At 44.1% G+C, this 26,754-nt stretch overlaps 2 protein-coding genes and 1 long non-coding RNA gene across 4 annotated transcripts; 2 read left to right on the top strand and 1 right to left on the bottom strand.

The window, feature by feature from the left end:
- The first annotated feature begins 3,868 nt into the window (after positions 1-3,868).
- Positions 3,869-5,267, top strand: LOC311130164. Of its 2 annotated transcripts, none has more exons than XR_014613338.1 (3): positions 3,869-3,923; positions 4,495-4,627; positions 5,128-5,267. It is a non-coding gene; the product is annotated as an uncharacterized lncRNA (long non-coding RNA). The 2 variants fall into 2 exon arrangements; XR_014613339.1 differs by lacking the exon at positions 3,869-3,923 and adding an exon at positions 4,150-4,239.
- A 1,802-nt stretch (positions 5,268-7,069) lies between these two features.
- On the top strand, positions 7,070-19,302 carry LOC311130162 (KRR1 small subunit processome component homolog). The gene is made up of 10 exons (XM_084162857.1): positions 7,070-7,153; positions 7,477-7,652; positions 7,886-8,020; positions 8,165-8,290; positions 10,978-11,061; positions 11,780-11,836; positions 12,920-13,090; positions 14,403-14,480; positions 16,379-16,475; positions 18,104-19,302. Exons 1-10 carry the CDS (start codon positions 7,078-7,080, stop codon positions 18,244-18,246), a joined length of 1,143 nt encoding a protein of 380 aa, XP_084018983.1. The 5' UTR covers positions 7,070-7,077; the 3' UTR covers positions 18,247-19,302.
- Positions 19,303-19,738: 436 nt separating this feature from the next.
- Positions 19,739-23,733, bottom strand: LOC311130163 (GLIPR1-like protein 1). The gene is made up of 7 exons (XM_084162858.1): positions 23,646-23,733; positions 22,231-22,444; positions 21,383-21,637; positions 20,847-20,965; positions 20,370-20,464; positions 20,142-20,168; positions 19,739-20,032 (listed from the first exon to the last, which is right to left on the bottom strand). The coding sequence occupies exons 2-7, from the start codon at positions 22,420-22,422 to the stop codon at positions 19,878-19,880; spliced, it is 843 nt and encodes a 280-aa protein (XP_084018984.1). The 5' UTR covers positions 22,423-22,444; positions 23,646-23,733; the 3' UTR covers positions 19,739-19,877.
- Positions 23,734-26,754: the final 3,021 nt, after the last annotated feature.

The raw sequence follows: 26,754 nt of genomic DNA, 5'->3' as shown, positions 1-26,754 counted from the left end.
GTATGGCAGCAGTGCTGGGCTGGAACAAAAGCCTGCCCACCCTGTGGGGTTTATAGGACCAGTATTGAAGACTACTACAACAGCCTGTATCTGCCATGTTGGGTGGGTCTTTGCTTTCTCCTCTTTCTGCTGAAGTTTCCCCTAGGTACAGACCTAGGATCAGATTCCCTTCCCCCAATCCTAACTTTAACCATTAAAGGGGAAAATGCAAAACTGACCCAAGATCAGCGTCTAGGGTCAACTTCACCCTACTACTGTCTGCTCTCTCCTAGGACCCAGAGGTGTATCAGAACTGAGCTACCGTCCTGAGGACTCTACGGCGCTGTGGATTGGTGGGACTGGGCAGGGCGTGGCCTTTCAGTACCAGCTGTCTTATGACAACGGCTCGACCATCCGGCAAGGCCGGCTGATGGAGCCATTGCTCCGCCTCCCGGGGCTCATCGAGGGCGCGCACTATACCCTGGACGTGTGGGAGGAGTGTGACGGCGAGTGGAGTGCCGACCCGGCCCTGGTGTGTTTCGATGGAGTCAACATTTCCGTCAACGCCCTCGTACTGCCGGTGGCGTCCACCCTGAGGCCTAATGAAGACCTAGGTTGGTGTCATCTGGGCCACGTTCAGTAGGGCACAACGTTGTGGAGTGATATTATGTACAACAAACGTGCCTCCCTGACATGTAGACTAAGGAGTCGCATAAGCGCTATTCGCAACATTTCGATCCGCAATGTTCCACAACGTTTGCCTACTGAACGTGCGCCAGATGTTTATATTGTTGGGTATGTTTAGGAGAGGTAGAAATTGATGTTGTTGCAGGAACATATTTGCTGTTCTACATGCATTGGAATGGTCAGGTAAAGAGTTTTCTTTCAATGAGAGTGCTTTGTTAATTAATTGTCGTCTCGTACTTTGTTATGCTATCACTGATGACTCGAGACTGCTTTGGCTTATATACTCAGACTTTCCATGTACACAATGTTTATGGCTTTGTGTCACTGTAGGGTTGACGTTTGTCTTCTCAAGCCTAGCCCTGGCTGTCGTTGTGCCTTGGTTACTGGTGATGGACCCAAAGACTGAGCCCTGGGCTGAGCTGAAGCATATCTACAAAAACCGAGTGAGTGTCTTTGAGCACCAAATGGAATAAAACGGTCTGAAACAAAGAGGGACTACTTGGACTTGACAAGAAATGTTAATTTGTATTTTCTGTTCAAAATGTTGAATCAAGTTTTCTGTTGTGTGGCCTAATGAACACAACCCTGGCCTCCCTCTCACTGACTTTCTTTGTGTCCGTAGTTGGAGGAGCTTTTGAAAGAGTACCCGACTAAGACCAGGGTGGAGTTGGTTGCATTCGAGGAGCTGGAAGGTGAATCCAAAACCAAGATTACCTTTCAAGGCTTTGACGCTTCCATAACCGACGCAGACTTGCCGCTACCTCCTGACGAGCAGCTGGATCATATCCAGTCCCTCCAGTCGCCCAATATCACAGTCAAGGACGGGATTATATACTGGGATGGTAAGAGAGAACCACCAACAACAACCACCACAGCATCACATGGAGGATTGTCAGATTTCTATCAGCATTTAATGTCTTTTAAACTTGTGTGATGCTTTCAAACTATAATTCCTGCTTACCTAGGCTGGTACCTGTCCCAAATGTGGGGTTTGTACATTGCTTGGCACACTATGTAACCTCTGTGCATTACGGAGAATGCTGTAGCTGTTTTTTTATGGTCCCTTTTGGGCTCCGGGGTAAAGTCTTTCCTAGGTACAGATCTAGGATCAGCTTCCCCTCTCCCAATTCTAACCTTAACCATTAGTGGGGGAAATGTGAAACTGACCCAAGAGCAGTGCCTAACTTTACCCTACTCCCCCTTTTGGACAGACCCAGATGAGTGTGCAACCCCTGACCTGAACAGGTGTGACTCCAATTCTCTGTGCGTCAACACTCTGAACTCCTATACCTGTGTGTGTCAACATGGCTTCTATGACGTCGGGCCCGCCTTCGTTCCCCCTCCTACCCCTGCCTCACATCCTGTCTGTTATGGTCAGTAAGCTACTTGTTATCGCACAATATGGCTGTTGGTGAACATTTTCTATTCTCTACTACACCACTCCTGTTTACTGATGGGTCGTGTTCAATAGGGCACACAACGGAAAATGTTTTATAACGTTTGAAACTTGCTGCAATGAAAAACAAGCATTTTTATTGGACAAGTTCAGGCAGTCCCTCCCTGTTTCTTCCGTTCTGTGCCTAATGAACACGACGCTGATTCCCTTTGGGGGTAAAGAAAGTTAATTTATTCATTAATTCCAACAGAAAAGGGTATGTTCACCCAATGCCTGGATAGATTGATGGCCGGAGGTATCGCCAAAGCCTTCCTGACTGGCTACTTCGGGGGCAACGTGACGGTTGTCCTGAATGAAGGCCGTTGCACAATGGAGGAGAGCGAGACGCTCTACCACTTCCGCGTGTTGCGCAAACCCTCGCAGTGTGGAACGAGATGGCTGGTGAGTGACTGTGCATTCAGATGGCGGTCGTGTAAGAGACCTTAAACTGCTCACAAAGTGCTGGTTTAATTTTAGTCATGTGCAAGTGGGTTATAATGGAAGCTATACAACAGGTCACACTGGATACCTGCCAAGCACGACTGCAAAGTGATTATGCCATTGTGCACAGCACTCTGTGGATGAAATGGGATTGTGTGTGTGTCCAGGTGAACAGAACACACATCGAGTTCCGGAACACTCTGACGGTGACCTTGAGCAGAGAGAGGACCATCACACGAAGAGATCTCAAGGTTATCTGGAAGTGCATCTATCCCCGGAACTATGTCCGCAACACCCAGATAAACATAGATCTGGAGTGGTAAGAAGTGGCAGATTGGAGTAATGGTTGAGGCCAGGAGATGTTCCTGATTATCTGACCTACAAGGAAAAACTCAAGGTCCTGTTGCCTGGCAAGGTTTCCAAAGGGAGGGAATATTACTGGTCAATTTTGAAATGTACCAGTAATCTACTGGACTTTTGATGAATACAATGGATCAGAATCATAAAACCGTTTTTGAACAATCCCCTCTCCACCCCTCCAGGATCACCTCCCACTCTGTAGTGGAGTACAACTCCTCCCATGAGCTGGGGCTGGCCATGACCATGTACAGCGACGAATCCTTCTCCTACGACTACAGAGACTCAATCTTCCTCAGCCTCAGCGACATACTCTTCTTCGAGGTGGCCCTCCTGACCAACAACACGTTCGCCTCGGAGGTCCTGCTAGAAGTGGTTTCTTGCTGGGCAACAGAGAGCCCGGATCCACAGGACGACACCAAGGGCTTCTTTCTCCTAGATGGGTGGGTTACTGTCCTGGATCATATTAATTTGTGCACACAAAAAACAAGAGTTTCTTATTGGACAAGTTCAGGTAGCCCCTCCCTGTTTTAGTCAAGTTTCTTCCTTTTGATTTCTAGTGAATATGACCCTGGTGTGAAATATTGTATTCTACACTCTGGGCTGTGTTCAATCGAGCAATATAAAATGTAATGTAGTGGCATTATGTGAGAGGTGATGGGGGAGGTCTTTAACAGGTTCATTAGGGCACACCATAGCTAAATGTTTTGCAATGGAAAAGAGTCTTTGTTTTTGGACAAGATGTTACCTCCCTGTTTTTAAAACGTTATCTTCAGTTTCAAGCCTACTGGGCATGACCCTGGATTTTCTGTTTTAATTTCAAGACAAAAAAAATCAGTTTGGGATCATGTGCTACTCTCTCATCCTCAGCTGCCCTGTTGACAGCACCTTTCATTGGCTCTCTGTGAACGGTGTGTCACAGATGAGTAGGTTCTCCATTCATATGTTCACTATGCCCAAGGAGTTACCCATCTACATACACTGCCTGGCCCGGATATGCAGTCACGATGAGGACTGCACTACGGTAAACTTCTAACAAGTTCAAGTCTATTTGCCATTATAAATATATTGGAAATCTTAGTAGATAAAGTTCAATTAAAAACAGGAAGAATGATCAGGACAAATATATATTAGGCCTTACAGATACACATATAAATGTGTTAGAGCAGTCATTCTCATTGAAAGCAAGTCTAAGAAGCAGTAGATCTGTTTGTTCTATTTCTATGCTTCCTGTTAAGTTTCGTATTTGCATCTAACTTTCGGTTTTGTACACCAGCTTCAAACAGCTGAAAATACAATATTTTTGGTTATGGAATAGATATTTCACAGCGGTTTAGATGGTACAATGATTCTCTACACTATACTTGTTTTGTCACAAACTGAAATTTGGCGAACTATTAGAATTTTAGCAACCAGGAAATGGCAGAGATTTCTGCGTAGTGCGACTTTTTAAAGATGATATACATTAATAAACTAACATGTTTGTTTGCTCAACAAACAAATCAGGATTGATTTAACAGACAGTTAGTTATACACGTTTTAAAGTAACTTGGTCATTATTTTCAAAACATATTTTCCCATGATCCTCTCTGTAGAACTGTACAGTCCAGAGACTTTCAAAGAGATCAACAGCTAGATGGGATCCATACGTCAAAGTAGCCGTGGTCGTGTCTGCAGGACCACTGATGGTCACCCATGAGGCAGCACCAGGGACCAAACTCTCCAACTGTGAGTTGGTGTGATGTGAAACGTTTTGAGCTTTACAGATATGAATCAAATTAATCTATACATTTCTTTCGGAAACTTCTGTAACGTTCTTGAACAGGCCTGTGGTATCTGGAGGTTGGGAGGGGATGCTCCAAATCATGTCTTGGATACTAATTCTGTTAGCTACACTTTGTAACCGTGATATGTGAAAGCTTCCATGCAGCTGTTACGCCTTAGCTCGTGTAAGCACCGGCAGCAATCTTTCAACTAACGGTTACATGGCGACACTTCCTTAATTCTCAACTTGGAACTTACCGGTGTCTTCTCAACTCCGATCGCTAGTTGCAGTTGGAATTGAGAAAATACTTAAATTTAGAAAAAGTATCGCCATTTTTAAAGGTTAGTTGAAAAATATCTGCTGGTGCTTTACGCTAGCTAAGGTGTAACGGCTGTATGGAAGCATTCGTATATCACCCTTACAAAGTGTAGCTATAATTTAGTACGTGTATGTTTCCTTGCAGGGGATGACGCTGTGACGATGATCTACGTCGTGGGAGGAACCATGGGTGTCTTGGTGTTGACGATGCTTGGTGTGAGCGCAACAAAGGCTATAATGAATTATTATGAGAGAGCAAAGCCTCAATAAACACATGGAACCACATCTATTTTTCTCTTGTCCTGAGTATTATCAGGGATTCATTCAATATATTTTCTACAGATGTCTTCACTAAGTACAATTGCCAAAATGAACGATTAACATTAAATGCCACTAGTAGGTGCGGTGGCAAGCTACCCTAGTTGACAAATTGCGACGGGCACACCCAAACCACTAGCCAATATGTCACCAATATGTCAAATGACTATCATCATTAGGCTAACTACACTGAACCAGAATATAAACGGAACATGTAAAGTGTTGGTTTCTTGAGCTGAAATATAAAATCCCAGAAATTGTCCATACACACAAATTGCTTATTTCTCTCAAATGTTGTGCACAAGTTTGTTTACATCCCTCCTTTGCCAAGATAAACCATCCACCTGGCCGGTGTGGCATATCAAGAAGCTGATTAAACAGCATGAACATCACACAGGTGCATCTTGTGGTGGGGACAATAAAAGGCCACTTTAAAATGTGCAGTTTTGTCACACAACACAATGCCACAGATGTCTCAAGTTTTGAGGGAGCATGCAATTGGCATGCTGACTGCAGGAATGTCCACCAGAGCTATTGCCAGATAATTTGTTTATTTCTCTACCATAAGCTGCCACCAACGACGTTTTAGAGAATTTGTCAGTATTTCCAACCGCAGACCACGTGTAACCATAACAGCCCAGGACCTCCACATCTGGCTTATTCACCTGTGGGATAGTCTGAGGGGGTGCTGAGTAGTATTTCTGTCTGTCCTTTTGTGGGAAAAAAAAAAATTATTGTCTTGGCCTGGATTTCCAGTGGGTGGGCCTATGCCCTCCAAGGCCCACCCATGGCTGCACCTCTGCCCAGTCATGTGAAATCCATAGATTAGGGCCTAATGAATTTATTTCAATTGACTGATTTCCTTAAATGAACTGTAACTCAGTAAAATATTTGAAATTGTTGCATTTATATTTTTGTTAAAGCTAATTTAATGAATTATACTGAAGTGTTTCCCCTATATTCGTTTGGCAGCGGCGCACTACTTGCCGCAACTCCAATAAATATGGTAAATTGTTTTGTAAAAAACTGCATGCAGTTTGAAGGAAGTTGCTAACGAGCAATAGCGCAATGACTTAACGTCTATGGGGGAAGCTAGCATGCTAGTTGTTTCCATAGACTTCCAGGCACTGTGCTAACGCTAGTTAGCAATGGCTCGCGAAACTACCTTTAATTGCCAAAATCTCGCACAAAGATACTGGTAAGATGGCGGCGTAAACATTGTTGCATTACTTCATGGAGCAAAAATTGATTTAATAACTGAGCATTTTCTATAGCTTTTTCAACGTTAGTTCAGAAGACATCAGTGACTTCTGAATCGAGAAAGAAGAAGGTAATGCTAAGTAAAGGTTGGTCGAGAATCTGCTGATTACGGCTAAACAGCAGCCTGTTATCAACGGCTATCACAAGCTATTTAGCTAACAATGATAGTTGTTTGATTTAATCGGCTACCAAACCACCTGTACCATGTGAATATGAAATGCATTGTAATAAATTGATGTAATTTAAATAATGTAGTGATAGGGGTGTTATTATAAATTGTTGTAATTTATATTGTAGTGATAGGAATGACAAATCAATATGAAGGATAAATCATAGCAAATATTGTAAGGATCGAAAAGTTGTCATTGTTGCTGTGGCACAATGTTGAAAATACTCTTTCTCATTGGAATATACAGTATTAAGAACGCTCTTAGCACGTAATGGAACGCTGCAATTTTGAATGCAACCCTCAGTTCTAAACTACGCAGTTCCGGTCTGTCTTTCCGGCACAACAAAAATGGCGTCCTCCACGAACGAAGAAAGCGTGAGTGAAACGCAGTCGGGGAAGAAGTCGAAAAATAATACAAACCAAGGTATTACAACGATATTGTCTAGTATCGGAAACAAATGTCATTATTTCTTAATAATAGTCCGCGTTTCTGGATAATGAATCTGAGCAGAAGCTTGATATCCCTTGATTTGGGTAGCTCGTGCCCGGCCTCATGCTGATGGTGCTAGTATCAGCACTGCTTAAAGACTGCAACTGATTTGTTCTTAGGGAAAGAACGTTTGTTGTATGGGAAAACGTTGCAACTTTTGGGGAAAAAGTGCATGCAATGTGGCTAATTTACCTAGTTCGGTAGCTAGTTATAACGTTAGCCGTGCGATATCCCAGCTTCTAATCTTGTATTTTCAGTGGATGAATCTCAACTCTTCACTGTTCCCGATGGATGGAAGGAGCCAGCATTCACGAAGGATGACAACCCCAAAGGTCTATTGGAGGAGAGCAGTTTCGCCACTCTCTTTCCCAAATACAGAGAGGCATACCTGAAAGAATGCTGGCCACTGGTCCAAAAAGCACTAGGCGATTCAGTAAGTTCAGCCAATGAAAGGGGAAATATGTAGTTGAAATAATAACAAAGCGGACACCCTGCCATGGTTTTGGTTAAACGCTGAGGGACGTGACTGGAGAAATGTAGCCACTCAAATGCATAGACAGAGCTACAGTATGTAACCATGGTAGGATCAATGATCCTCTCCTAGATTCAGGCACATGATCTTTAAAATGTCCAGAATATTAATGTTCTGCTTTTCTCCCTCCACAGCACATCAAGGCCACCCTGGATTTGATCGAAGGCAGCATCACAGTTTGCACCACCAAAAAGACCTTTGACCCATATGCCGTTGTAAGGGCACGGGACCTCATCAAGCTGTTGGCCAGAAGTGTGCCATTTGAGCAGGTAGGCATGCGCTCTTGTTCATCAATTCATAGTTGAACTTCCAACAATGATCTTGATAGAGCGTGGAGAATAGTAAAAACTATATACTTAAAAAAAACTGTACAAGTATATTGATTTGGTTGATGTATTTTCTTCTGCCTTTAGGCAGTGCGTATTTTGGAGGATGACATGGCGTGTGACATCATCAAAATTGGCACGCTGGTCAGAAACAGAGAACGGTTCGTGAAGAGGAGGCAGAGACTCATCGGACCTAAAGGATCTACACTCAAGGTGCGTGTGTTGTTCAACCATGCAGCCACAGAGAGCGTTCAAATGGATACATGTGTTGTGTATTTAGAGGTTAGCATCACTAGGTGGGAGCATAGTGTTAATTCAGCCCAACATTTCAGAATCAGTCAGCTTATTAAATCAAAGTTTATTTGTCATATGCACACGGTACACAATGTGTATACAATACAATTCTAACTTGCACGCTCTCCTCTCAACAGTGCGACAACAATAAAAATATTGAATTAAAATAAGTAGAAGAAAAATACATTAAGAACACTGTCCATAACAGTAAATAGCTGGTATAAAATTATTAGCAAGAAAAATGTAAAATCACTTATTCAAAGTAAGTATTTACACTTGTATGGGGGATAGGGAGAGCATGAAATGACTTTGCATACAGTAAGAAGTTTCAAATGTTATTAGTTGTATGTACAGGATACACATGGTATACACCGTCCAACGAAATTCTTACTTGCAGGTTCCTTCTCGACAACGCAACAACAATAATGAATAAATATCAAAGATAAGAATACTACATAAATTAAATGACTCAGTAGAATAGAATAAACATTTTAGCATAAGTATAATACAGGTAGCACAATTTATAGTCCAATATTTACACATGTATCAGAGAAAGGGGGGATTGGGGGGCAAGTGTTTCAACTGTGCAGTATTAGTACTGTAAATAAGAGTCTGGTAGCAGCAAGTACAGTTGAAGTCGGAAGTTTACATACACTTAGGTTGGAGTAATTAAAAGTCGTTTTTTAACCACTCCACAAATGTCTTGTTAACAAACTATAATTTTGGCAAGTCGGTTAGGACATCTACTTTGTGCATGACACAATTCATTTTTCCAACAATTGTTTACAGACAGATTATTTCACTTATAATTCACTGTATCACAATTCCAGTGGGTCAGAAGTTTACATACACTAAGTTGACTGTGCCTTTAAACAGCTGATGTCATGGCTTTAGAAGCTTCTGATAGGCTAATTGACATCATTTGAGTCAATTGGAGGTGTACCTGTGGATTTATTTCAAGGCCTACCTTCAAACTCAGTGCCTCTTTGCTTGACATCATGGTAAAATCAAAAGAAATCAGTCAAGACCTCCGGGAAATTTTTTTAGACCCCCACAAGTCTGGTTCATCCTTGGGAGCAATTTCCAAACGCCTGAAGGTACCACGTTCATCTGTACAAACAATAGTAAGCAAGTATAAACACCATGGGACCACGCAGCCGTCATACCGCCCAGGAAGGAGACGCGTTCTGTCTCCTAGAGATGAATGTACTTTGGTGCGAAAAGTGCAAATCAATCCCAGAACAACAGCAAAGGACCTTGTGAAGATGCAGGAGGAAACAGGTACAAAAGTATCTATATCCACAGTAAAACGCGTCCTATATCGACATAACCTGAAAGGCCGCTCAGCAAGGAAGAAGCCACTGCTCCAAAACCACCATTTAAAAAAGCCAGACTACGGTTTGCAACTGCACATGGGGACAAAGATCATACTTTTTGGAGAAATGTCCTCTGGTCTGATGAAACAAAAATATAACTGTTTGGCCATAATGACCATCGTTATGTTTGGAGGAAAAACGGGGTGGCTTGCAAGCCGAAGAACACCATCCCAACCGTGAAGCACAGGGGTGGCAGCATCATGCTGTGGGGGTGCTTTGCTGCAGGAGGGACTGGTGCACTTCACAAAATAGATGGCATCATGAGGAAGGAAAATTATGTGGATATATTGAAGCAACATCTCAAGACATCAGTCAGGAAGTTAAAGCTTGGTCGCAAATGGGTCTTCCAAATGGACAATGACCCCAAGCATACTTCCAAAGTTGTGGCAAAATGGCTTAAGGACAACAAAGTCAAGGTATTGGGGTGGCCATCACAAAGCCCTGACCTCAATCCTAGAACTGAAAAAGCGTGTGCGAGCAAGGAGGCCTACAAACCTGACTCAGTTACACCAGCTCTGTCAGGAGGAATGGGCCAGAATTCACCCAACTTATTGTGGGAAGCTTGTGGAAGGCTACACGAAACGTTTGACCCAAGTTAAACAATTTAAAGGCAATGCTACTAAATACTAATTGAGTGTATGTAAACTTCTGACCCACTGGGAATGTGATGAAAGAAATAAAAGCTGAAATAAATCATTCTCTCTACTATTATTCTGACATTTCACATTCTTAAAATTAAGTGGTGATCCTAACTGACCTAAAACAGGGATTTTTACTAGGATTAAATGTCAGGAACTATGAAAAACTGAGTTTAAATGTATTTGGTTAAAGTGTAGGCGGCAGGTAGCTTAGTGGGTAAGAGCATTGTGCCAGTAACCGACTAGGTGAAAAATCTGTCGATGTGCCCTTATTGCTCCTGTAAGTCGCTCTGGATAAGAGCGTCTGCTAAATGACTAAAATGGAAAAAATGTGTATGTAAACTTCCGACTTCAACTGTGTGTGTGTGTGCTAAGGTGCGAAGAGTCAGTGCAGGTGGTCAGTTCGTAGTACTATCAGCAGTAGTAGTACTGTCAGTAGTAGTAGTAGTAGTACTGTCAGCAGTCGTAGTAGTGGTGGTGGCAGTAGCGGCAGTCATGGTGTGTGTGGAGTGTGAGCAGATGGAGATAGCTCTGCATGGAACACATTCAACCTCCCTCTTACAGGCATTTGTCTAACCTGTTTCCCCCTCAGGCGTTGGAGCTGCTCACCAACTGCTATGTCATGGTGCAGGGGAACACTGTGTCAGCCCTGGGACCCTTCAACGGCCTCAAAGAGGTGAGCGCTGATTTCCTCCATCAGGGACATGTTCAGTAGGGTACACCATAGCGAAACATTTTGTAACGCAAAAACAAGTTTTTAGGTAGTACCTCTCCATTTCAAAAAATTTCAAAATGCTTTCTCCCTACTGAGCACTGCCCTGCTCTCTCCCTTAACCATGCACTGGAACCACTGAAATAAGCCTGTTGAATTCATTAGGTGCCCATTTCTGTAATTACAAAAAATCATTTAGCGAATTTACTTAGGCCCACCACTCCGTAGGGAGATTAGGCCGCACTAATTTTGATTGTAATAAATAAATAAATCCCTTTCAAATGCATACTATCACTATTGCCTCGGAAGCTAAGCAGGGTTGATCCTGGTCTGTCCCAGGATGGGAGACCAGATGCTGCTGGAAGTTGGAGGGCCAGTAGGAGGCACTCTGTCTGGTCACTAGAGATCCCATGGCACTTTATCATAGAGTAGGGGTGTTAACCCCAGTGTCCTGGCTAAATTCCCAATCTGGCCCTCATACCATCATGGCCACTTAATCATCCCCAGCTTCCAATTGGCTCATTCCTCTCCCCTGTAACTATTCCCCAGGTCATTGCTGTAAATAAGAATGTGTTCTCAGTCAACTTACCTGGAGTGAGCAACAATTGTATTTTTTCTGTGCTCTCTGTTTCTCAGAGGGACTCAATTATTATCTGCTAAAATCTGTTATTTCCTTATGTAGGTAAGGAAAGTGGTGTTGGATACCATGAAGAACATCCACCCCATCTACAACATCAAGGTAATTGACACCTTTCTCCTCCACATCCAATGAGAGGGGGAAACCAGTGCCCCGTAAAGGTGGTCTATGTGGGACTTTGTCATGGTTCCTGATAAACTTAAAGTAACCGACACTGTGTTCTATGTAAGAGGATGTGGGTTTTCTGTTGAAACCACATGATGTCACCAAGTCCTTTAGAATAGATGAGACATGAACTTACTATAATACCAAAAGGGGTAGTTTGAAGTTCCTTCACAGCTGAAAACAACATGCTCCAGACCGACTTATTCTATCTGTCATAACTTGATTTTCGAGTTAGCTTTTTACCTTGTCTGGCCAGTTGTTTACAACTTCCTTTATTACGATTGGCTCTCGTACACGAGGTTGTCAACAAAAGCCAAAATATTAGCAATGCAAACCTTTTTAGTTGTCCATGCAGTGGATGTTTTTTTATATATTGTCAGGAAGAACCAGTACTTAGCTATTTTAGGCGTTTCTAAGCAGTTAAAGAAGAAATCTAAATTACTAAAATGTGAGGTGTTGCTCCTTTTAATGCTCTGGCTCAATGGACTTAAAGTGGCAATCCTTAGTTGAAACAATATCAAAACAGGGCCCACGCCTCTCTTTTGGTAAAAGGCTGAGGGATGGGCCTTTCAGAAATGTAACCACTCAAATTCATAGACAGAGCTATGGATGCAAGGACTGATCCAAGATATCAACATTATAGTTTAGATAGTTTTGAGGCTACACAGTGTTTGTTTAAAATGGCATTGTTTACAAACAATGTCATAAAATAAGCTTATATTTTGGGTTCTGACATTTGAACTAAGCTCATGAGGCATAAGTTATACTCTTCACAAATCAATGGGTGTGTGTGTATATATAATTAATTTAATAGTACAAAAATGGATGTAGCAATTGCAGATTTCCCCTTTTTTAATGAAGCAATTGGCTTCAACTACTGCATCCTTTCTGGTGCTTTGCCATGTAGTTACCAGCAGGAGTATGACATCAACTGCCCTCTGATTCAATAATCCAAGTTAACCCTTCCAACACGTTTCACCCTCTTGACTCTGGCGACCGTTCGGTTGGGGGCGACCGCAGACGCTCATGATCAAGCGCGAGCTGTCCAAGGACCCCGAGCTGCGGCTGCAGAGCTGGGAGCGCTTCCTGCCCAACTTCCGCCACAAGAACCTGACCAAGCGCAAGGAGCCTAAGAATAAGACGACAAAGAAGGAGTACACTCCTTTCCCCCCGCAGCAGCCTGACAGCCAGGTTAGTGGGTCAGAACCACTTCTCCCCGCAGCAGCCTGACAGCCAGGTTAGTGGGTCAGAACCACTTCTCCCCGCAGCAGCCTGAGAGCCAGGTTAGTGGGTCAGAACCACTTCTCCCCGCAGCAGCCTGAGAGCCAGGTTAGTGGGTCAGAACCACTTCTCCCCGCAGCAGCCTGAGAGCCAGGTTAGTGGGTCAGAACCACTTCTCCCCGCAGCAGCCTGAGAGCCAGGTTAGTGGGTCAGAACCACTTCTCCCCGCAGCAGCCTGAGAGCCAGGTTAGTGGGTCAGAACCACTTCACCCCGCAGCAGCCTGAGAGCCAGGTTAGTGGGTCAGAACCACTTCTCCCCGCAGCAGCCTGAGAGCCAGGTTAGTGGGTCAGAATCGCCTCCCCCCACAGCAGCCTGAGAGCCAGGTTAGTGGGTCAGAACCGCCTCCCCCCGCAGCAGCCTGAGAGCCAGGTTAGTGGGTCAGAACCGCCTCAACCCCGCAGCAGCCTGAGAGCCAGGTTAGTGGGTCAGAACCACCACCCCCCGCAGCAGCCTGAGAACCAGGTTAGTGGGTCAGAACCGCCTCAACCCCGCAGCAGCCTGAGAGCCAGGTTAGTGGGTCAGAACCGCCTCCCCCGCAGCAGCCTGAAGGCCAGGTTAGTGGGTCAGAACCGCCACCGCAGGCCATGATGACTACAATGATAATTACTTAATTTGTATCTGTTCTTGTGTCATACAGCATGCTAGCCCAGTATACAAACCTTCATGTAGACATCAAACATTACATACATAGTGCAAGCACAGTACCAAAAAATAATAATATAATTCTTCATTCAGTTCTAAGATAACAACACAGAAGGACATTGATGGGTCTTCTTCCACATACTATAACGGGTGGGCAGTAACTTTTGCCACATTGGGATTACAAAATTCAGCGGAGGGCCGCACAGATTTCTTTGCCAACTGATTTGTTTGTCAAAGCAATTTGCGGGCCAGAAAAAGGGCACTAATAAGAAAATATATAAGTCCATTATAATTTCTACATACTTTCTATTTAGTTTTAGACATTCAAGAGTGACCTGGAGTTACAATTTAAAAGTTTCCCAATCTTTTTTTTTTTTACTCAAACCTCCTGCGGGCCGGATTGAATGTAGTTTGCCCATCCTTGTACTATAACATACAACACCCATAAAGCCTAACATCAACAGAGGACTTGGTCTGTCACTACTTGATATATCCCACCCATCACTTAACCTATCACTAGGCTTGTTCAAACCCATGTTCGTGGATTCACTGTTTTTTTTGTGTTTGGTGGTTGTCTAGATTGACAAGGAACTGGCAACGGGAGAGTTCTTCCTTCGAGAGAGCGTTAAGAAGAGGAAGAAGATGGAAGAGATAAAGGTAATCACAGCTTCACCCTGGGGTGTGGTAACCATGGGGATCACTTGACACAGCTTCACCCTGGGGTGTGGTAACCATGGGGATCACTTGACACAGCTTCACTCTGGGGTGTGGTAACCATGGGGATCACTTGACACAGCTTCGTCCTGAGGTGTCGCAACCATCACTTGATAGCTACAGTGAGGGAAAAATGTTTTTGATCCCCTGCTGATTTTGTACGTTTGCCCACTGATAAAGAAATGATCAGACTATAATTTTAATGGTAGGTTTATTTGAACAATGAGAGACAGAATAACAACAAGAAAATCCAGAAAAACAAAGGTCAAAAATGTTATAAATTGATTTGCATTTTTAATGAGGGAAATAAGTATTTGACCCCCTCTCAATCAGAAATATTTCTGGCTCACAGGTGTATTTTATACAGGTAACGAGCTGAGATTAGGAGCACACTCTTAAATGGAGTGCTCCTAATCTCATCTTGTTACCTGTATAAAATACACCTGTCCACAGAAGCAATCAATCAATCAGATTCCAATCTCTCCACCATGGCCAAGACCAAAGAGCTCTCCAAGGATGTCAGGGACAAGATTGTAGACCTACACAAGGCTGGAATGGGCTACAAGACCATCGCCAAGCAGCTTGGTGAGAAGGTGACAACAGTTGGTGCGATTATTCGCAAATGGAAGAAACACAAAAGAACTGTCAATCTCCCTCGGCCTGGGGCTCCACGCAAGATCTCAGCTCGTGGAGTTGCAATGATCATGAGAATGGTGAGGAATCAGCCCAGAACTACACGGGAGGATCTTGTCAATGATCTCAAGGCAGCTGGGACCATAGTCACCAAGAAAACAATTGGTAACGCACTACGCCGTGAAGAACTGAAATCCTGCAGCGCCCGCAAGGTCCCCCTGCTCAAGAAAGCACATATACAGGCCCGTCTGAAGTTTGCCAATGAACATCTGAATGATTCAGAGGAGAACTGGGTGAAAGTGTTGTGGTCAGATGAGACCAAAATCGAGCTCTTTGGCATCAACTCAACTCGCCGTGTTTGGAGGAGGAGTAATGCTGCCTATGACCCCAAGAACACCATCCCCACTGTCAAAAATGGAGGTGGAAACATTATGCTTTGGGGGTGTTTTTCTGCTAAGGGGACAGGACAACTTCACTGCATCAAAGGGACGATGGACGGGGCCATGTACCGTCAAATCTTGGGTGAGAACCTCCTTCCCTCAGCCAGGGCATTGAAAATGGGTCGTGGTTGGGTATTCCAGCATGACAATGACCCAATACACACGGCCAAGGCAACAAAGGAGTGGCTCAAGAAGAAGCACATTAAGGTCCTGGAGTGGCCTAGCCAGTCTCCAGACTTTAATCCCATAGAAAATCTGTGGAGGGAGCTGAAGGTTCGAGTTGCCAAACGTCAGCCTCAACCTTAATGACTTGGAGAAGATCTGCAAAGAGGAGTGGGACAAAATCCCTCCTGAGATGTGTGCAAACCTGGTGGCCAACTACAAGAAACGTCTGACCTCTGTGATTGCCAACAAGGGTTTTGCCACCAAGTACTAAGTCATGTTTTGCAGAGGGATCAAATACTTATTTCCCTCATTAAAATGCAAATCAATTTATAACAGTTATGACATGCGTTTTTCTGGATTTTTTTGTTGTTCTGTCTCTCACTGTTCAAATAAACCTACCATTCAAATTATAGACTGATCATGTCTTTGTCAGTGGGCAAACGTACAAAATCAGCAGGGGGTCAAATACTTTTTCCCCTCACTGTATGCACCATTTACTATTTGCATAGCAATGCAAGAGAAACTAATGACCTTCAAAGACTCATAACAGGATTTAATGTGCGAAATCCATTTGTCCTATGTCTGATTGTATCTGTTTCCCAGGTGAAACAAGCCGAGGCGTTGACCAAGAGGCAAGAGGAGCGAAACAGAGCCTTTATTCCTCCTAAGGAGAAACCTGTTATGAGGAAGACCAACAAAGGTACAGTGAATCATTGTAATAATTATGTTCTTAACTACCTTCTCTCCACCTATGAACCTTTACGCACTCTGCCAAACTGCTTCATGCCCCACACCAGTCCGCACAATGAGGCGACCGCACCTTTTCCTTCCACTCAACACGCTTTTGGAACTCCCTTCCTGACACTGTTGGGGCTTTCAAACAGGCCTTAAGACTCATCTTTATCAGCTGGCCTACCCTTCCTCCTAGACTTTGATTGTTGCTTTCATGATATGGTTATTGCCCTCCGTAATTATTGGGACAGTGAAGCGTTTTTATTGTTTTGCCTCAATCACTATGAGGTTAAAGTGCAGACAGTCAGCTTTTAAATTGATGGTATTTTCATCCATATCGGGTGAACCGTTTAGAAATTACAGAATTATTTGTACATAGTCCCCCCCATTTTAGGGGAGAAAAGGTATTACACTACCGTTCAAAAGTTTGCAAAGAAAAAGACATATCTAGAAGGATTACTTTTATACTATTCCAGGTATTCCTTAAAGAGGTAGGGTTTCAAGTGTCTCCGGAAGGTGGTCAGTGACTCCGCTGTCCTGGCGTCGTGGGGGAGCTTGTTCCACCATTGGGGTGCCAGAGCAGCGAATAGCTTTGACTGGGCTGAGCGGGAACTGTGCTTCCATAGAGGTAGGGGGGCTAGCAGGCCAGAGGTGGATGAACGTAGTGCCCTCGTTTGGGTGTAGGGTCTGATCAGAGCCTGAAGGTAAGGAGGTGCCGTTCCCCTCACAGCTTCGAAAACAAGGACATTTCTAAGTGACCCCAAACTTTTGAACGGTAGTGTATGTGTAGTAAAAGTTTTGTATTTGGTCCCATATTCCTAGCACGCAATGACCACATCAAGCTTGTGACTCTACACATTTGTTGGATGCATTAGCTGTTTTGTTTAGGTTGTGTTTCAGATTATTTCATTTTGATATTTTGCGTCTGTAACTTTCTCTCTCATCATTATTCACGATTCATTCAGGATTATCCGTAATCATGGTAGCATCCACATTAATGTGTTTAGAAACATATTCAATTCTTATTTACAATAAAAGTTACTCTAAAACAACACAATACATGGTTTACCATTAATTTCTATTGAACACAAAATCTGAAACACAACCAAAACAAACAGCAAATGCATCCAGTTTGTAGAGTCACATGCTTAATGTAGTCATTGCGTTCTAGAAATATGGGACCAAATACTTAACTCTTTATTACTTAAATACAAACATAAGTGATTTTGTCCCAATACTTTTGGTCCCCTAAAATGGGGGGACTATGTACAAGGCACTTAACCCTAAGTATAGTCATTGTTTGATTTCAAATCCAAACTTTTGGAGTATTGAGCCAAAAGATGGAAAAAAAGCTTCACTGTCCCAGTAATTCCAGAGGGCACTGTATATGTATATTTTATTTTCTATTTTATTTCATGCACTTTGTGATTATTCTTGTATAATGAAATGTGCTTTAAAAATGTAGTAAATTATTATTATTATCATCATTAACTGACTCGTCTTTTTAAATGAAGCATTGTCTGACAACATACTTCCACAGTCACACCTTGCTGTTTAATATATTTATTTTTATTTTACCATGTTTTTTTTTTCTAGCTCCCTCAGAAGCCAAAATCGACATTGAGGCCATCAAGGCTAAGGTAAGGAAAGCCAAGACCAAGAAGCTAGGAGCCCCCTCAGTTAACCCTGTCCCACAGACCACACCCGCCAGTGACAAGAAGAAGAAGAAGAAGGGCTAACCTTGGAAAGGCTTGGACAATGGACGATATTTACTATTACTGCATTCAAATGGGGCATGCAGATCACTGACGTAAAGGATGTCAGGTTTGTCAGAACATCGGTTTGGTAAATATTTCTTTGTGATATTAATAGAATATCCCCAATTCCTCACAGAGATGAACCTTCCTCATAGTTTCGATGATTTAAATGAATATTGAATGCTTCTGTCAGCAGTAGAGGAGAGAGTATAGAGTGAAGGTGTCACCCTATATGTGAGATCCAATGCTTCTGAGTGTTACCTAGTTCTTCTGTGACCGAGGCCCATTCTTCAATATTGCTTAGCGACAGTTTCTAAGACGTGCACAGAATGTGATTCACCTGGTTTATCCTAACGCCACAGATTGTGATTCACCTGGTTTATCCTAACGCCACAGAATGTGATTCACCTGGTTTATCCTAACGCCACAGATTGTGATTCACCTGGTTTATCCTAACGCCACAGATTGTGATTCACCTGGTTTATCCTAATGCCACAGAATGGATTCACCTGGTTTATCCTAACGCCACAGATTCCTCCTCTTGTCCTATTCCTCAGAACAACTTGTACTGCTTTCAGCCAACACCTGTCCATGTTAATATTTGCAGTAAACACTTTACTTTAATGAAGCCTGCAAGTATAATGGCTTATGATTCAGTTAATGCATTTTAAGACTTGTAATGTCTCATAATGATCCTGACTAAATACATTTCGAGTCCGTTGAAAATGTATACTTATGAAAAATAACATGCATACCATTAAAGACGTATTATAAATCATTAACAAAGTATTAAGCTATATACCTGCAGGCTTTGAGAAAAGGTGTTGTGTTTAGGCATTGACATTTTAGTTCATGATTAAATTAACATTGTTGTGTGCAGCTACAGGCGTCAGGTGTAGCAGAAATGGGCCTAGATGACTGCTGAACAGTGAAACAGCCTTGTGATGTTTAGGAGAACTGTGTTTTGTGTGGCATTCTTTGTCATTTGGTGCTGCTACTTCAAAAGACTCAATAAAACAAGTATATGATAAACTCTCATTCTGTATTTGTAAGAGTGATTTTCCTGTTAGGCTAAATGAGATGATTTTAGACACCGCTCTTCAACTTTCACAAGCACATAACCTGTTGTGTTATCAGGAGTTCCTAGTTTGTGCTTTTGCCAACACTATTGCTCATTGTCAAGCCAAACATGAATGCGAGACAATTTTTTTGGGGGAAACCGTTATTTTCAAATCTTTAACTTAACAGAAACACAGATTGTCATAATATAACTTGAATTGAAGTGTGTGAGCTATTTAAGACCTATTTTTCATGCTCTAATTTAATGCATTGTTTACTTCAGAGGGCTGTAGAGTTTGTATTAAAGACTGCTGCATAACTCCTTGAGGTCAGAAAATAAAGATTTGGTTACATTTTGGGGTAAACTTTCCCTTTAAGACATTAATGGAAGCAGCAAAAGCAGCATATACATTTTAGTATTAGTAGTAGTTCACTTTATTGTACCACAATGGGAATTTGGTTTGAGTCTCTGTGGCAATTTTAAAAAGACAGGACCATATTGAGAAAGGCATGACAACGTCAGTGCAGGACAATCAATCATCTAAACAGCTGAGCTATTCGTAAAAAAATATGCTTGGGTGCAATCTGTGTACTCCAAATACGGCGACAAAGGTGAGGAGGAGGGCCAGGGGTCGGATGGCCAATATGGCCATGCAGGAGGGGCCACAGGTGGCCAGGGCGGGGTCCCAGTCGGGAGTCCATCTGTAACCTGTACACAGGTGAGAAAAGTAAAGGCTACTGTAGATCACAAAGAACACATGCTGCCATTGTGGCTTAGGAAGATAATTTAAATGAAGGGTTGCGTGTTCAAAACATACTTTTCTGTTGGTCTCGTTTTGGATTGTCTGTAAAGAGAGACAATATGGCAGCTTTGTTATGTCATGAATGGAAAATAGTATTGGGCGTTGTTGAACATGTAGCATGTACAAGGGAAAGAGTATTGGTGTTGTGAAGGAATATGTTTAACTTCACATTCAGACCATCACACAAGGTTGTCCTGCATCTTATTAGTATATTGGGTGTGGGAAATGGTAACTGAGACTTACGGCAGAGCTTGGCTTGGCATTGATTGTTTGCACCTTCACAAGAGCTGCATTCTTCCATCCCATTCTGGTATGGTAAAATACCAACCACGTTTCCCCTGGAGAAAGCAATGCACATCCTTTTAATTTGTCCAAGATTTTTCCATATTTCTATAATCAGAGCATCTTAGACTTTTTTTGTCAAAGGGAAAGTGCAATATGTGCAGGGTTGCATAATTCCGATAACCTTTCAAAGATCCTCAAGCTTTCCAGAAATGATTCATTTTGCATCATGTGATGCACAACGCAGAATCATATGATGCAAATGCGTCATACTGGCTGTATTTCTGTATTTTGAAAGTTATATCTTTAATTTGCTGACATGCAAAACATTTTGGGACTATGTATACAATGGACTAATGAAACAAATACCCAAAGATAGTTTTTGGGTGGAATTTTCCTTTAAGTGTAAATGTAATATGTGTATTCAGTCTGACTTACGCTTCGGCATAGTTACAAACAAATATGGCTCCCTCTTTATTAGGAAACGAAGTCCTGTCGACACCATTCGGGCATATTTGGACGGCGCACCCAACCTTGTAGCTCGTCGCCCATACAACCTGGGAATGCAAGCAAGCATGCAGTCGGCAAAGATTATGAAATATGTAGTTTCCCCTTTATACCACTGTTTTTACTGTTGGTCAAATAGGGGGTGCTTATATGTGTCTTGTTTCACACATGTACAATTGTGCAACCTGTGTGGTGTGAAATGGAAATGTGTTTTTTGCATATCCCACTCTCCCTGAGAAACCCTCGGAGAGTGGGGTCATGGCCAGGGATCAGCCGTTATCGACGGCGATCCTGGGGCAATTAGGATTAAGTACCTTGCTCAAGGACAGATCGATAGATTTTTCACCTTGTTGGCTCGGGGATTTGAACTAGCAACCTTTCGGTTACTGGCCCAACGCTCAAATTGCATTTTGTGGTTTTGATGGTTTTTAACAGTGATGCTTTATTATACAGTAGAGGACACATACCTGTGTGTAGTGGCCACACATTCTTCCTGGTGTACACTTATTGCTTTGGTATGAGTAATCTTTAACTTCTTTGACCCAAAAATCCATGGCTTTCATGACGGAGAACATGGAGGGCGGGTATCCTGCCCAGATGTTCTCTCCCACGGAGGAGAAGACAGGGTGGACCCGACTGACCTCTTTCAGGTAGATATTGTGCTGGAAATCACAGTGTCTCGCCCAGGCCCTTGCAGTGATGGCCAAGCCCTCATCCCACGTCTTGAGAAAACAAATTACAACCAAATTAGTGGGTGTCTAGAAAATGACAGTATCTGTGATGTGAAACTGATTACACGCCTCTATGGATCTGAGTGGCCTGTCCTACTTTCATTCTAACATCGTCTTACAGGGCTCTACAGTACGACCATTTTACTTGCCTATGCGCCTACATATTTTGGCTGTGCGACCTGGAATTTTAATTTAGAAGCACCAGTGCGCCTCGATAAAGTTAAGGATTCTAGCTTTATTATCTTACCTCAAATGTTTCATTGTGGTCTTATATTTCTTTGTGTGCGCCTACATTTTTCAACTTAGGCGCACATGTGCTCCTTGTAAAAAAGGACAGTGTAGAACCATGTCTTATTCAACTATAGCCTGCTCACAAGGCAACGTTTATAAGCATTGTTGTTGCTCTGGGAAGCATTGAAGCACTATTCATGTATTGCATATTCTTAATTGTCACTTCTTTTCCAACTGCAAAAACATGACAATTCTGAATTACTTACATGGAACCAGTCTTGGCTATATTATGGTATTGCTGAGTTTTAAGGTGAGAATCTACAGTGTTGCATGCTCTCATTGCCTCTGCTTACCATGTAGAGCATATTTCTGGCTGGTGGATTCACAGAGGACCGGTTGTCGTTGTGTATCCTCACACAGTCGTCGATGAACTTCTCGTCGGTGATGCCAGGAAATGGGTTGTACTCCGAGGACTCAATATTAGGGACAGATGAGCCCAGAAAAATCACAACCCACAGCGATCCCAGCAGCAGTAGCTGCGCCATGCTTCAGATACAGATGATTGAACTAGGACAGGACACAATTGTCTCACATTACATCTCCTTTTGCAGTAAAGCAGCTTGTTGCACACAGGAACTGACACGTCTTTGCATAGTTTACTGCTGGATGGTGATGAGGAAGGAAGTCGGTGTGAAATGTGGTATACTTGTCAGTGCCAGGTAGTACTGTAATAAACCGCCAAAATATGGAGGTAACCTACTGGGCAGAAAATCATTGAATCAACGTTGTTTCCACGTCATTTCAACCCCCCAAAATCAAAGTGATGACGTTGAATCAACGTGGAAAACTGATTGGATTTGTCATCAACATAAGGGCATTTCGTCTTTTTTTCACCCAACTTTTAACCTAAATCCAATGAAATGGTAACATTTGTTGTTGATTTCTGGTTGAATTCAAGATAGTTGACAACTCAAACAAATGTAAATCTAGACGTTGAACTGACGTCTGTGGCCAGTGGGAAAGCCTTGGTGATTGTTGCATCCAACTCATAAGAGAGATGAGGGTAATTTCATGCCATTGTTGAGAAGGGAGGAGAGAGAGACAGAGGAAGATTCATGGAGAGACTTATCTAGAGAGATAGCTAGAGTGTTATGGTATCTCTAGGATCCTGTAAGGCTAGGAAGAAGTGTGGTTGTGGTTAGCTAAACCTCCCTTATTCATGTGTGTGAATGAGATAATTTGGCAGTCCTGTGTGAATCTACTGGAGTGTGTGTGTGTGTGTGTGCATGTGTGTCTGTGTTTGTCTGTGTGTGTGACTTCAGCAAGGCAAGCATATTATGCTGTGGTTGTCTGAACTTCTCCTATTGAGTCAGTTCTGTGAACTTCCCATCAGTCTTCAGCCAGACAGTAACTATGGGTACCATAGAGGCTCAGAATAAGTTAGAGGAAAAACAAAAATAAATGGAGGAACTTATTCAAGAAAGATCAAGCGAAATATATTATAAAAATGAAGTGAACTGGATGGAATATGGGGGAAAATGCAGCAAATTATTTTTAAATCTTCAACAGAGAAATGCTACCAAATATTATTTACTGAAACTTGATTCACCAAACAATATTTTGAAAGAGGAAGTAAAGTACTTTAAGCATATGTTTTCGTTTCAGTCTCCTCCATCTCCGCTAACCGAAGCTAATTGTATGGATTTTTTTCTATTAATAATGTAAAATTAACAGCTGTATAGAAAGACTCATGTGAAGGCTAACTTACAGGTGAAGAACTTCTTGATGCAATTAAAGCCTTTAAGTCCAGGGCTGGATGGCATACCAGTGGAGGCATACCAAACTGTCACGTCTCCTCCCATTGCTCCCCTCCGGTGCTCTGATTCGCCGGTCTACTGAGCCACCGGTCTGAGCGCACCACCTCGGCAACACCGGAATGGAAACCCAACGCACCCTAATCATCTCCAGCGCACCTGCACCTCATCATCTCATCACCACCCCTATTTAGCCCTGGACTGTTCTGGATGATGTTGTGTGTGATTGTTAAGCTTCGTGTCGTTTACTCTATATTTGTTATTTAACTTGCTCATTGTTAAGTAAACCTTGACCTTGTTAATTCCTGCGTCTGCGTCTTCGTATACTCAGTGCGCATCACAGAATCACACACCAAACGAAAATGGATGCAGCAGGAGTTTCCCAGTGCCTTGACCACCAGCAGCAGCTTGCCCAGTTGAACGCCGACATGCAGGAAGTGCTCCAAACTCTGCATAATCTGCCCAGCGCTCCGGTTCCACCTCAGGGAGCGGCAAGTGCCCCCAATCCACCTGTTCCTGTGCTATCACCCACTCCTGTGGGAACCCTCGCCCTACCGGAGCGCTATGACGGTAAAACTACTAAATGTAGCGGCTTCCTGCCACAGGTTTCCCTTTATCTGACGTGTCAGCCTGGATAGCGCTGGTGATTTCTCTTCTTAAAGGAAAGGCACTGGATTGGGCCACGGCAGTCTGGGAAGGAGAGGAGGCAGTGGCACTTCCCTACTCCACCTTCCTCGCTAGGTTCAGGGCGGTGTTTGATCATCCCATGGAGGGCCCCTCTCTCTACAACAGAGAGAGGGGCCCGCGTCCGAGTATGCTCTGAGCTTTCGCACGGTGGCGGCGTCTTCCGGCTGGAATGAGCGTGCTCTGCGCACGGCCTTCAGGAGAGGCTTATAGGAGGACATCAAGACGGAACTCACATGTCAGGACGACGAGATGGACCTTGATACCCTCATCACCACGTCCATCCGTCTTGACGACATGTTGAGAGAGAGACGACGTTCCCAACACCTCCCGGAGCCTCGACGCTCACCCCATCTGAGCTATGGAAGCCGCCCTGCTTCCGAGTCCTCACCCATGGAGGTGGGCAGCATCCCCTACACCACCACGGACAACAGATCTCCTGGCGGCTCCCTATCTAGGCGGTATGACTCCCGTCGCCGCGCCGTGATTGTTACGTCAGCTCCTATCACAAAACCATTGTTTTTAGTTCCCATGACGGTGCCTGGTTATTCCTTCTCTTCCATTTCTACCGCAATGATAGATTCCGGATCAGCAGGGAACCTTATAGATAGGGAGCTGGTATGAATGGGGGTTGCCCACCTTGCCACTGCCATCTCCGCTACACGTCACCTCACTGGACAATAAACCCCTTGTATCAGGCACCATTACACACATCACTCTCCCCATCACCATCACCATTCCCACACTACCGGAGCACCACGAGGAGCTGTCATTCCACATCGTCACCGGATCGTCTTGGGATTGCCCTGGCACAGACTACACAACCCCACCATCAATTGGAGCACCAAGAGAATCACAGCCTGGTCCACCTCATGCCAGAAGACCTGCCTGCCAGTGGTTTGTTGTTCCACGTCAGTGGAGAGTCAGGAGTCCGCCCTCCAGCCCAACATTCCGTGTGAGTATGCAGATCTCTCTGATGTCTTCTCTTCAATAAAAGCTACGTGTCTCCCTCCTCACAGGCCCTGGGACTGCGCCATTGACCTGCTGGAGGGACAACACCCCCCGAAGAGTAGCATTTACCCCCTTACCATGGCGAAGACTGAGGCCATGGAGAAGTATGTGGCTCGACCCTGAAACAGGGGTTCATCAGACGCTCTACCTCTCCTGCCTCCTCCAGCTTCTTCTTCGTGGCCAAAAAAGACAGAGGACTGAGACCATGCTTTGACTACAGGGGGCTGAACGCAGTCCCCACCAAGTACCGGTATCCCTCCCTCTGGTACCAAGTTGGACCTGAGGAGTGCCTACAACCTGATCCGAATCCAGGAAGGAGACGAGTGGAAGACTGCATTCAGCACTACCTCAGGCCACTTAGAATACTGCGTCATGCCCTATGGCCTCGCCAATGCACCTTCTGTGTTCCAGTCCTTCGTCAATGACGTGTTCCGGGACATGCTGAGTAGACAGGTGGTGGTGTACATCGACGATATCATGATCTACTCGGCTACGTTCGAGGAGCACGTCAGGGACGTCCGAGCTGTCCTACTCCGCCTCCGGGAACACAGCCTGTTGGTGAAGGGGGAGAAATGCGAATTCCACCAACAGGCAATCTCCTTCCTGGGATACCGGATCAGTCCTCAGGGGGTGTTCATGGAGGGAGTGAAGACAGATGCCGTCAGGTCATGGTCAGTTCCGATGCCCTCTCCAGGATGCACCATACCAGAGAAAGGAAGGATCTGGGGGGTCCTATCCTGTCCTCGTCTCTCATCGTTGCTCCTGTTGTTTGGGATGTGGACGAAGACATCCCGCTGGCGGCTCAGGAAGACCCAGCCCTGCCAACGCCCCTCGAGGCGCGTGTATGTACCCACCAGTGTCCGTGACCGCCTGCTAATCTGGGCGCACACCACCCTTACGGCAGGGCACTCTGGTATTACGCGCACCCTGCATTCTCTAGCCCAAAAATACTGGTGGCCCACCTTGGCTTCTGATGTCTCCCGCTACGTCAACTCCTGTTCCATATGTGCCCAAACGAAGACACCTTGGAATGCCCCGGCAGGCAAACTAGTTACTCTCCCAGTGCCTCAGCGACCTTGGTCACACCTGTCCATAGACTTTGTCACTGACCTTCCACGTTCTGACGACTCTCCAAATCATGCTGTTTTTTGCCGCTAACTGGTCTTCCTTCTGCTCTTCAGGTCGCTGAGGTCCTGTTCCAACAGGTCTTCCGGTGTTATGGACTTCCGGAGGACATTGTCTCGGACCGTGGCCCCCAATTCACCTCCCGAGTGTGGAAGGCTTTCCTGTAGAAGATCGGGGCCACGGCCAGCTTCACTTCCGGGTATAGGCCTCAGTCGAATGGGCAGGTGGAGCGCATGAACCAGG

Source organism: Coregonus lavaretus (genome assembly GCF_964263955.1).
Source record: "Coregonus lavaretus genome assembly, chromosome: 5".
Lineage (NCBI taxonomy): Eukaryota > Metazoa > Chordata > Actinopteri > Salmoniformes > Salmonidae > Coregonus > Coregonus lavaretus.
The sequence above is the reverse complement of the archived record's forward strand: the minus strand, read 5'-3'. Positions and strand labels throughout refer to the sequence as shown.

Excerpts from the sequence above, each read along its gene's own strand:
- LOC311130163 (XM_084162858.1), bottom strand. The coding sequence starts at position 22,422 with ATGGCGCAGCTACTGCTGCTGGGATCGCTGTGGGTTGTGATTTTTCTG. Across the intron at positions 20,169-20,369 it reads ATGCCAAGCCAAGCTCTGCC|ACAATCCAAAACGAGACCAA; the intron begins GTAAGTCTCAGT and ends CTCTCTTTACAG. Across the intron at positions 20,033-20,141 it reads AAAACGAGACCAACAGAAAA|GTTACAGATGGACTCCCGAC; the intron begins GTATGTTTTGAA and ends ACCTGTGTACAG.
- LOC311130162 (XM_084162857.1), top strand. The coding sequence starts at position 7,078 with ATGGCGTCCTCCACGAACGAAGAAAGCGTGAGTGAAACGCAGTCGGGG. Across the intron at positions 11,837-12,919 it reads ACCCCATCTACAACATCAAG|ACGCTCATGATCAAGCGCGA; the intron begins GTAATTGACACC and ends GGGCGACCGCAG. Across the intron at positions 13,091-14,402 it reads CGCAGCAGCCTGACAGCCAG|ATTGACAAGGAACTGGCAAC; the intron begins GTTAGTGGGTCA and ends GTGGTTGTCTAG.